This window comes from Carex rostrata, chromosome 5 (assembly GCF_964058835.1).
Source record: "Carex rostrata chromosome 5, lpCarRost1.2, whole genome shotgun sequence".
Taxonomy (NCBI): Eukaryota; Viridiplantae; Streptophyta; class Magnoliopsida; order Poales; family Cyperaceae; genus Carex; species Carex rostrata.
The window spans coordinates 2804715-2817049 of record NC_135922.1 but is presented as its reverse complement, the minus strand read 5'-3'; the positions used below and the strand labels follow the sequence as shown (position 1 = coordinate 2817049).

The 12335-nt window shown below is 33.7% G+C and overlaps 1 protein-coding gene and 1 long non-coding RNA gene across 5 annotated transcripts; one reads left to right on the top strand and one right to left on the bottom strand.

Moving 5' to 3' along the window:
- Positions 1–4: 4 nt before the first annotated feature.
- On the top strand, positions 5–1782 carry LOC144554237 (uncharacterized). Of its 2 annotated transcripts, XR_013511583.1 has the most exons (6): positions 5–147; positions 501–679; positions 905–972; positions 1134–1201; positions 1450–1535; positions 1628–1782. It is a non-coding gene; the product is annotated as an uncharacterized LOC144554237 (long non-coding RNA). The 2 variants fall into 2 exon arrangements; XR_013511582.1 differs by having other exon boundaries at positions 1450–1782.
- Positions 1783–3165: 1383 nt separating this feature from the next.
- LOC144554527 (uncharacterized) lies at positions 3166–4695 on the bottom strand. Of its 3 annotated transcripts, none has more exons than XM_078302844.1 (6): positions 4517–4695; positions 4221–4265; positions 4093–4137; positions 3955–4006; positions 3770–3866; positions 3166–3448 (listed from the first exon to the last, which is right to left on the bottom strand). In XM_078302844.1, exons 1-6 carry the CDS (start codon positions 4667–4669, stop codon positions 3283–3285), a joined length of 558 nt encoding a protein of 185 aa, XP_078158970.1. In that variant the 5' UTR covers positions 4670–4695; the 3' UTR covers positions 3166–3282. The 3 variants fall into 3 exon arrangements, with proteins under 3 accessions (XP_078158970.1, XP_078158971.1, XP_078158969.1); XM_078302845.1 differs by having other exon boundaries at positions 3324–3437; XM_078302843.1 differs by lacking the exon at positions 3166–3448 and having other exon boundaries at positions 3481–3866.
- Positions 4696–12335: the final 7640 nt, after the last annotated feature.

Genomic DNA, 12335 nt, shown 5'->3' with positions numbered 1-12335 from the left:
AAACTGAAAACTGTGGACATACGACACTGTAGGAACATAAGCATTTCTCTTGCTACTGAAAGCCTCCCATGCAGACCTCGTATTAACATTGGTGATTGTCCTCTGATGAGAGATTGGTGCCAAAGAAACAACATCACTTATGATAAGGTATGGATACAAGTCATGCAACATTAAAATTAAATTAAATTATATTATATTAGTTAGAAGCTAGAGACCCTAGACTATAAATTTTAATAGCAGACCCAACCATACCAACATCTTGGGTAAATTTTCTGGAATTCCATGCTTAAGCCTTGATCAATTTATAAAGCATTAAAAATATATCCAAGTTACAGAATTAGACAAAAAATGAAATAAAGAATAGTAAAAAGAGGTGATTTCCAGTGCTAGAATATATTTGGTCGTTACATGACCAAACAACTTCAATTATTCTGATGTCCAGCATCAAATCCTTTAGAACAATAGCTTACATGCATATCATGTCTAATTTTCATTAGCAGTTCTATCCTCCTATTGGCAACCCCCAAGATGATAGAGAAGCTGAACAGGAAAGTGCTGAATCAACTTAGATTGTAATCCTTTTGTTTTTTGACAATACAAAACAACACCGTTAGTGGTTGTGATCTCCGGAGAAGTAGGAGTACGTCTAGCTCACTAACAGAACTCCATTAACAAGTTTGTGCGTTTCTTACTCTTACTCTTAACTTTACTTTATTGTTTTTGAATTTGTTTGTGCATCTTGCTTGTTTTATCTTGTTGGATTTTGATTTTACCATCTGCTGCAAATTAAGCAAAACAGTTGAATTTTTGTTAAGGCAACCATTCACCCTTCCTTCTGGGTGTTTTGGTCATTTGTAATATTTTCTTTGCTGTGTTTATTAGTTCTTTTCCCTTTTGTCTTCAGGTAGGTCATTTTTTACACTGTTGTTTCTTTTCATGTGAAGTGATAATCTTTGCACGGCTAAGAAAGAGGTACCATTCTTGCCAAATTCAGAATGTAAATTAATTATTTCCTAACTCTTGAGTGAGAATGTGAAAAAGAACAAGTTGCATTCCAGGAAATTTGGAGGGTAAAATTTTCCATTCCATTAAAGGCACAAATTTTTATTTGTTTTTCTGTCTGTATTTGTTAGGTTGATTTGCTGGGTGATGAGGTGGATGCGTTAACATATCTTTTGGAGAATGCAAACAATAGATACTGGTAATATACCACATTATATAAAACTTGATTAATTATGAGTTGTCAGCTTCCAACTAGGTTGCTTAACTTCATTTGAAGACTTGGAATTGATTCTGATTTTTCTTTTTCTTAGTTTGAGTAAATTGTGGTGTGGTTGGTTAGTGGTTACCCTTGCAATGGCTGGTTTCTCATTACAGGACTGTTATTTACCAGAGTTTATTTGCTGTAGTTCAACCTTGTTAATAATGTATGTTCTTTTTATTTACCAGAGATTAACCTTGCAATGGCTGTTATGTTTTCAAACTGATATGTACAGTACCAATGATTGATTGCTGGCAATGGCTGATAAGAACAGGTTTGATCATTTGTTTTTTGAACTTATAATGGACTTTTGTTATCCTGTAACGGCTGAGTTGTAATGTATTTTTTTTGTTTTTCGACATCAAGTGCACCCATAATAACTGCTGTTATTGGGTCTGGCGTGCTATTGTTATAATGTGAAGACAAAATGATTCATTTGGTGGTGAGCTGCTCTCTTCTCTCTTAGAAATAAACCTCTTTTCCAAGTTTGTTTGTAAGATTTGCTGATCTCTTGTACCAATCTACCGAATACACTGACAATATCGTGAATTAGCGTATGTAATTGTAAAAGACTCTTTGATATAGTGATTTTGCGTCGTGTTCCCGTGGTTTTCTCCCGTAAGGGTTTCCACGTAAAATCTTGTATCTCTCTTTTATTTTATTTTGCTTGTTGTATTGCCTTCTTGTGTATCTTTCATATTTCTCTATTTTTTCGGTGTTCGACGAAATTACTCTTTGAATTCTTCCGTAACCGTCTCCAATAGATATTGGGTACCGGAATTGCTAGAATTGTATCAGATCTAAAGGTGTATAAGCTCTTTCTAGAAAAATTGATGATTTGCGGGCATATTATTAGAACATAATGTTTTTGCTTCTTGTTTTAAAAGATCAGCCCCTTCAATTTGAAAATACTCTTTCAATTATTGTTATATTTTAATTATTGTTCAGGGGTGGAGCCACATTGTTGTGTACTCTTGGATTTGACAATCAAGTTTCTGGTATTGAAAATTAAGCCTAAATTCATATGTATGTGGGCTTTTGCCTATCCAAGAATGCCTATTACAGAATTCAACTTGTACTTGTTTTTGAATTTGTTTGTGCATCTTGCTTGTTTATCTTGTTGGATTTAGGTTTTAACGTTAGTTGCAAATTAAGCCAAAGCAATTCAAATTTTTGTTAAAGGCAAAGTTATAATAATACCAGGTTTTGCTGAATAACAAATCACCTTGAAGAGTATTAAATGTAAATTTATGGCTTACTTGTATGGTCTTCAATGCCATATTAACATAGAGAAATTTGGATTCACAAGTTCTTGATGACATGGTAGATGGATATTATCAACAGTACCAGTATATTTGTAATTTTGTTCTAAAGAGTAATACTTGCACAAACAATGCCTGTGATTCTCTTCCTGTGGTAACATTTCATAAACAAAAAGACCATGACAGTTCCAACAAAACTATCCTCAATTTTATTTACAATTATTTTTTATGGACTTGTGATTCTCTTCCTGTGGTAACAACCTAGCTTGGATCCAAATCTGAGGACATGTGGGTATAAGGGTTAATCCGTAATTACTTTGTTCTGTTGGATCTGTTTCATGATGACAAAATTCTGTCATTTGGTGGGCTTATTTCCATGAGTGTAATTTGCTTGTGAATAAGTATTAACTTGACTGTATTAATGTTTTTGGCACTGGTGGTGCCTGCTTTACCATTGCTAATTTCAGTAATATTAAGTACATTTTACATGTATATGTTGAACAAAAGGTGATTTTGCTTTTTGGATTAGCATATTTTTAAAATTTGATTCACAGCGTGATTTAATTTCTCGAATTGCCATGAAAATCTCAAGGGTTTTAAGCAAATAGAAAACAATTTTATTCTTTTAACAAGCTCAAGTCATTAACACATTACAAAAAAAAAATGTATCATCCATGCATCACTTCCTCACATCCATCTATTGAAAAATCATATATCCAATATATGCAAATTTTATTCAATCGAACAAGTTACCAAGAATTAGCCTCCATAACGGGTCTTGAGCGATTCGGTTGGCTCTTCTTCCATAATACTGGCTCCAGTAGTCGCCAAGTATTGCCAGATCGTTGTTTTGCGATCACTTATATAGGTATGGTCCAAGAAATTACTATATGCTTCCTCACCCAAATTTTTGGCTGCTAAAACACTGTAACCAATTTCAGAAGTCTTTTACCAGCAAAGAGGATAAAATATCAGAAAAGACCCTACTTTTTATTATTTTTGCAAAGGAACACTGCTTTAAGTCTTTAACACAATAGTCTTGTCAACTTGATACATCCATTTACTAACTGATAGCAAATATTTCAATTCAAGTTGTTTGTCATTTTTCTGGACTGACTTCTTGTTTAATGTTGCTAACATTTTAAAAGACAATAAAGTAGCAAAACTTAGATATAAATTTAATAATATTGAGGGATATACATTGAATTGTAATGGTAAGAAGAGTTCTCTGAATGGAGAATTGTACCAGTGTCTTAAATAGATACGGCAAGGTAAAATGTCGTCTCTCCATATCTTATGGATATTGTATCGGCCATATCTCTCATGATAAATTTCTTTACTGCCTGTTGATGTAATTATTTGAATCATCAATTAGTACCATTTTGACAGTAAATAAAAAAAATAAAAATTTGAAAACCTGAGCTTTGTTACCTTGGCATCTTATTTGAAAATACTCCTCATCACTGTAACGAGCACAGAGAACCTTATAATAAAATATCAAGAAATGAAATCAAAATCGATTATGTAAATGAAATATTTTTACATGGCTAGATTTCTAAAAGCACGTACTGCTCGATTTGAGAAAGGCATCCCGTCTAATCCTTCAGGAATTACCTGTTTATTTTGAAAAGTTAATCAAATGAATAACACAAAATAATGAAAAGTGAAAGAAAGAAAGTAAGAGAAAAGCATCTTACAGCTAAAAATCTGAATTCTTCTTCCCTCTTGAGAAAAGAAGGCACCTACAAAATATAACATATATAAATATATTCAATTTAGAATCATAAGAAGTTATTAGCAACATGCCCCATGAGGTATTGCACTGTTTGAGTTTCAATCCAGACCGTCCGATCAGAATCTGGGCAAATCCGGCTCAAGCCTGTAATGCAAGGGACCTCTTTAAGATCCGTGCTAGTATATAACAAACAGTCCGGATTCAAACTCAAAAAATAGGTACCTTAGGTGATATGGATTCCAATTTACAATTTGTTACCTCTTCTATCTTGATCTCGAAAACAGTTACAATTAGAAATTCCCCTACACATGATTCCACACTCAAACTTGATATCTCCTGAAAAGAATGAAAAACCCATAAGCAAGCATAGAAAATCTGAATAAAAACCAAAAATTCGATCATACACCTCATGAAATAACTAAATTTGAAGAAGAATCACCCCTCGCTCGAAAAATATAGGTGCCACGTGAGCAAAGACACACCGGAATCCATGCAATTGCGCAACCCTGAAATTCTTCAGATCAGGAAAGGTGCTCCTAGCACTTCTTTCTGATAAGAGAACAGTACAGTAGAGTGTCAGTATTCAATTACTAATTTTGCAAGGTTGTGTATGCAAAAGTTACCAGAGAGGAGAGATCCGAAGCCACAGATGGAGATGTAGCCATTGGGAGAGGCAACGACTTCGAAATCGGCGATACTGTTCAGCTCGGTGAGATTACCGCCTGAAGCATCAGCCTGAGCCATGATTTTGCGGTTGTGAAAAAGGTGGAGAACAGTAGGGGGTACGGTGTCAGGTGGTAAGCTGACCTTTATTTTCACCGGCAAGAAGAGGAAGGATGCTCCGGCATTGGATCTTAATCGAACGGCTGTGAACGATCGACTGCTCCAGCGGAGAATACAGGAGCTGCTGCTGCTGCTATGAGTAATAGTTTGCATTGATGCTGTTCGAATCAGAGAATTAGAATGGGAAATTTACAATGGGAAATTTACAAGGGCTTGGTGTGCTTTCTAAGCCGTTGATTTTAGATCCGACGTTTATAAACACCTATCCAGTTTGCTTATGAAACATAATTTGTACGAACTGTCTGATTTAAATCGAAGGTCCCAATCCCTTTAAATCAGATGCAGAACGCTACCCTACAGTGTAGAATCAGATCTGCGTCGTCCTTTTTTAATCTGGCACGAATCGTAAAGCAGACCCCATGACTCGGGTAAATATTTTAACAGAGTAATTTTAGCTTCATGCAGCGCACGGATGGTAAAATCAAAACATAGCTGCATATGGTTAATGATCTGCATGAAGCTAAAACTACTCTTTTAAAAACTTTACCCTATAATTCAAACAGGCTCCGAAATTATTTTTGATCCGCTGGAAGCCCATTTAAATTCATATTATCTACTGTAACTCAAATTTTGAATTTAGATCTGAACCGTCCGATTTGTTTTGACACAAATATTAAAGGATTCCTGTGCATTTCGTCTCATGCAGGATTGATCCAGATTCTAATCAGAAGGTCAAAATCGAAACTCAAAAATTAACTTACCTCAGAGAATCGGACTCAGTTCCTTCTAGGATATCCTAGTACAACAATCTCTCTTTTTAGGGTTTTGGTGGAAGGAGAGGAGAGCGGTTCAAAAATGGCGAACCAGACCGACCTGCTTACTCGGAACGTGCACGGCACCAACCCTCAAAATCTAGTAGAGAAGATTGTGTGATCGAAGATATACCAAAACTGGTACTGGAAGGAACAATGCTTTGGGTTGACGGCGGAGACGCTAGTCAACAAGGCGATGGAGCTCGATCACTTTGGCAGAACCTATGGTGGCGCTCGTAGATCCACTCCTTTCCTCTGCCTCATCCTCAAAATGCTTCAGATCCAACCTGACAAAGACATCGTCGTTGAGTTCATCAAAAACGAGGATTATAAGTATGAATCTACAACTTTTCTTTTTAGATTTGTAGTACTTGTACTGATGGATTGATTGATGTGTGATGTATAGGCAGTGTTATAAAATGCGGTTTCTATGCAGTATGCAGAAGGCTACTGCATACCGCATATACGGTATACAGTCGCATATGCAAATTTTTATGCGGATTTATATATGCGAATTTTAAAATAAATATTCATATATATTTGAAAGCATAATCTCACAACAGAAATAAAAATACACATGTTTGTAGATATAAGAATATAAGAATACACAACAACAAGATAATAAAAGTATATATATTTTAAAATCCACTGATTCAAAAATCCCACAACAAGAATTTTATGCGGATCATATGCGGTTCATATGCGGATCATATGCGGTATATGTGGATCATATGCGGTTCATATACTGATCATATGAGGTATGCAGTCAAAATTATGCGGCCGGATATGCGGAACCGCATATTAGACAGCACATTAATTTTCTATATAGTTCGGAACCGCATACGCATATGCAGCCGCATAGGCCGCATTTTGTTACATTGTGTATAGGTATGTAAGAGTGCTTGGAGCATTTTAATTACTTGCGCCTTACTGGTACTGTTGCTGATGTTTACGAATATCTTGAGCCACTGTATAATGATTACCGAAAACTCACGTCATTATTCTGGCTCCGTCTCTATAGATAATGGAGGGACTGTGATCAAATCAGGGATTAATATTGAAATTGTTTCATTTGATGGGCTTATTTATAATTTTCGATGTAGCGTAATTTATTTTGAATAAGTATGAACTTGGCTTTATTAATGTTATTGGTATTGTAGTGCAGCACTATGTTATTGACAATGCAGAGATAAATAATCCAACTTTTCACTAATTAACTTGAGTTTTTTAATTTGGAATTAATTAAATAATTTGTTCATGCATCGAATACTTTTTTTTTTTATATTGTATTTCAGGATGCATAATATTTAATCATGTTGCTTTTGCAGATATGCAGGTAATAAATTACATTAGTTATTTTTATCTCGATGCTGGGTTTTACCTAATCTAATCTTAATGACCCTATGGAAACTATATTACTTGAGGAATTTTTTTTAGCACTTAAAAAATTAATTATGTGCGGATAAGAGAAATGACAATTTTTTTCTTTTAAAAACAGATGAGACAATTTGGTCGGACTGCAACATTGATGCGGTCTGATTTTTTTATTAATAGAATGATAAATAAATAAATATCAAAATAGAGGTAGAATTTGTTAGATTAATTCCAATTAAGTGGCCTAGATAATGGATGTAAATGTGTTGAGAGTTTTTAGTCTCTTAAGGTCATCAAATAAATTGTGTAACTCTTAGTGTCATGAATATTGAGAGTTTCAATTCTTTTGATTTTTCACTATTAATAGCACACTAAATCTAATCCATCCATTTGGTATTTGATGGACGTACCAGATTAAAGCTAAACAAGTATAAATAGGTCCTATCCCTACCCATTAGAGGTTACACACAAAACATTTCCATCTCAAAGGTTTGTAACATTAAGAGAAAGAGGGTCAAGGGAGAGAAACCATTTATACACCAAGTTGAAGTAGCATGGCTGCATCTTCCGCATCAGGTAATTTTATGTTTGTGACAATTATATTGTTCAAGATCCTAAGGATTATGTTTCTATGTTAATGCATAGAAACTTACATGTGGTATTAGAGCGCAAGGTTTTGAACATATTAATTCGTCCAATTTATGAGGCACCATAGCAAAGTAAAATAAAATTTATGTAGCCAACTTTATTTTTTAGTACATAATTGATGGTGTAGAAATAATCCGGTTCTCTCTGAAAGAATGTTACCAACTTTTGTTTAATTTGATTTGATTCTGGAAACAGTATAGTAGAAATCAGGAATTAATACTTTTATGAGTATTTTTACTTTACTATGCATAAGTCAAGGAATATATATATGGCCTATATATGAACCATTTGTGAATATTAACAATTTGACCTTAATTCGATCTGAACCTTTTATGCATCAGGTTCAATGTTATCTAATATAAATAATATAAAACAATGGTATAGTTATGTTATATTTTGATTTATTAATTGAATTCATGAATCAACTAAGGCACTTGAACCGTACCATACGTTTATTATTTGAATTCAATGATTGTTTTATTGCCTGAACGCTTAGGTTATATTATTGCTCGTAAAACTGATGCCCATTATGCAATTGAATATTTGTGTTATCCCTTAATTGTATTGCTTGTATATATATACCTGAAATAATTAAATAGCGTTGAAGCAATAAATATTATGTTAGATATGAAAATATTATTTTATATGTATATGCATGATCTTATGCTTTATAGTTTGTTGTCACCAAAGTGGCCAAACTAGAATGATTCAAAATATATATATGAAATATTATGGATCAAAATTTGTTATATAGTTTGTTGTCACCAAAGTGGCCGAACTAAAATAATTTATTATATATATATTTTGGATATCATGCATAAAATAGTCACTTATCCATAATAATGTTAGAATGCCTATTATAGAAAAGAATATGGATAAATTGACGTTTACTTATTTTAGAACTTCGGGAATTACCCAAAGGTAATTTATAATTCTATGATTAGTAAGCATAAAGTAGGTAAAAATAATATTTTGGTCAAATGTATTTTGTATATCCAAAGATAACATGTATATTTGGCTAAACATATTTAATTACCTAATAAAGTTTTTATGGCATTTTCAATGGTTTGCCCTAGTAAGAACTGTTGCGATACTACGAATAAAACAATGTTTAAGGCAAGTTCTGTCTAGGAAAATCGGAACTCGAAGAGATCCATTGTGATCCCTGGTTTTCCTGGGAACTTACCTGGTTGTGATTTCGTGTGTAATAGTAACTGGCCCAAAAGGCAACCATTGATAAAATTATGATAATATATTATAGTATCTACCCAAAGGAGAATTATAATATATTATAGCATTCTTTGTATTAATTTTCAGCTGTTTCACTTCATTCGCATGCTTCTTCTGTTATTATGTTTAATGGATTAAACTTTTCTGAATGGTGCGAACAAGTCAAATTCCACTTAGGTGTTTTGGATCTTGACTTGGCACTATTGGAAAAACAACCTACTACTATTACTAATGAAAGCAGTGAGGAAGAAAAGTTACATCATAAAGCTTGGACACGGTCTAACAGATTAAGCCTTATGTTTATGCGAATGACTATTGCCAACAACTTTAAGACTACTATTCCACAAACAGAAAGTGCTGATGAATATATTAAATTTGTGGAAGAAAGATTTCGTTCTGCAGATAAGTCACTCACTGATACTCTTATGGCAGAACTCACGACCATTAAGTTTATTGGGTCGCGGAGTATGCAAGAGCATATCATTGAGATGACAAATATCGCAGCAAGGCTAAAATCTTTGGGGATGACTGTAGATGACTCATTCTTAGTGCAATTCATTCTTAACTCTTTGCCTCCTGAGTATGGACCATTCCAAATTAATTATAACACTATTAAGGACAAGTGGAATATTAGTGAATTGTCCAGTATGCTTACTCAAGAGGAATTGAGATTAAAGAAACAAAGGAGTCATTCTGTCAACCTCGTTGGTCAAGGAGCTAGTAAAGGACCTAAGGAAAATGCTAACAAGTATAAGAAAAGGAAGAAATTGGCTGCTAAAGCTTCACATGCCGATAAGAAGGAACAAAAGGCAGATAAGTGTCATTTTTGTAATAAAACTGGACACTATCAGAAAGATTGCCTGAAACGAAAAGCTTGGTTTGAAAAGAAAAGTAATATTAATACTTTTGTATGTTTCGAATCAAACTTAGCTGAAGTTCCTAATAATACTTGGTGGCTTGATTCTGGTGCTACATCTCATATATCTAATATATTGCAGGGATTCAGTTCTATCCAAACCATAAATCCAAATGAAAGCTTTTTGTTGATGGGAAATCGTATGAAAGCTCCTATTGAAGGCATAGGAACTTATCGTTTAATTTTGGATACTGGTCATTACTTAGACCTGTTCCAAACTCTCTATGTACCTTCAATTTCTAGGAATTTGATTTCTCTCTCAAAACTTGATGTTTCTGGGTTTTCTGTTAAGTTTGGAAATAAAGGTTTCAGTTTATTTAAGAATACTTGTCTAATTGGTTCTGGTATTCTTAATGATGGATTATATAAATTGAATCTTGATAATGTTTTTACTGAATCCTTACTTACAGTTTATCATAATATTGGAATAAAACGTAGCATAGAAAATGAAAAATCTGCTTTTTTGTGGCATAAACGTTTGGGTCATATTTCCAAAGAAAGGATGGAAATATTAGTAAAGAATGAAATTCTTCCAAATTTGGATTTTACTGACCTTGGTATATGTGTGGATTGCATTAAGGGAAAGCAAACCAAACATAACAAGAAAGGAGCCACAAGAAGTAGTAAGCTTCTTGAAATTATACACACTGATATATGCGGACCTTTTGATGTTCCATCTTTTGGTGGAGAAAAGTATTTTATCACCTTTATCGATGATTATTCACGTTATTGTTATATTTATTTAATTAAAGAAAAATCTCAAGCGGTTGATATTCTTGAGATATATGTCAATGAAGTTGAAAGACAATTAGAGAAAAATGTGAAAATTATAAGGTCAGATAGAGGTGGTGAATACTATGGAAAATATAATGAAACTGGACAATGTCCTGGTCCATTTGCAAAGTTCCTCGAGAAACATGGTATAGTTGCACAGTATACTATGCCTGGCACACCTCAACAAAATGGTGTAGCAGAAAGGCGTAATCGGACATTAATGGATATGGTTAGGAGTATGATGAGTAACTCGTCATTACCTAAATCAATGTGGATGTATGCACTAAAAACTATTGTTTATCTATTAAATAGGGTTCCTAGTAAGTCAGTTTCAAAAACTCCATTTGAGTTATGGACTGGAAGGAAACCTAGTTTAAGACACCTTCATGTTTGGGGTTGTCCAGCAGAAGCACGAATTTATAATCCACATGAAAAGAAATTGGATTCTAGAACGATTAGTGGTTACTTTATAGGTTACCCAGAGAAATCCAAGGGTACATATTTTATTGTCCTAATCATAGTCCGAGAATCGTAGAAACCAGAAATGCAAAATTTATTGAGAATGGTGAAGTTAGTGGGAGTGATGTAAGACGAGATGTGGATATTAATGAGATAAAGGTAGATATTAATTTACCTGTAAGTATTCCTTTATCCACATACACTCCAAGTGTAGTTCCAATTGCTGAACAACAATTTGACAATATAGAACAACATTTGATTAATGAAACATCCCACGAGGAAACTAACTCACAATCATCTAATGTAAATGAATCACAAGGAATACCATTAAGAAGGTCTCAAAGAGAAAGAAGATCAGCTATTCCGAATGATTATGTGATTTATTTACAAGAAGATGATTTAGGAATCAATAAAGATCCGGTTACGTTTTCACAAGCTATAGAAAGTATTGAGTCTGATAAATGGATTAATGCCATGAAAGATGAGTTAAAATCTATGGAACAAAATAAAGTCTGGGATCTCGTTGAGTTGCCAAAGAATTGTAAACGAGTCGGCTGTAAATGGGTCTACAAGACTAAGTATGACTCAAATGGCAACATTGAACGATATAAAGCTAGACTTGTTGCTAAAGGTTATACTCAAAAGGAAGGCATAGATTATAAAGAGACATTTTCACCCGTCTCAAAGAAAGACTCATTGAGAATAATTATGGCTTTGGTGGCTCATTATGATTTAGAGTTACACCAAATGGATGTGAAAACGGCATTTCTTAATGGAGATCTTGAGGAGGAAGTTTATATGGATCAACCTGAGGGTTTCTCAATTGAAGGAAAAGGTCACATGGTGTGTAAGCTTAAGAAGTCAATATATGGACTTAAACAAGCTTCCCGTCAATGGTATATTAAGTTCAATGATACCATAACATCTTTTGGTTTTCAAGAAAACACTATTGATAGGTGTATATATCAAAAGATCAGTGGGAGCAAATTTATAATCTTAGTCCTATATGTTGTTGATATCTTACTTGCTGCTAATAATTTGGGCATACTACATGAGACTAAAGATTTTCTCTCTAAGAATT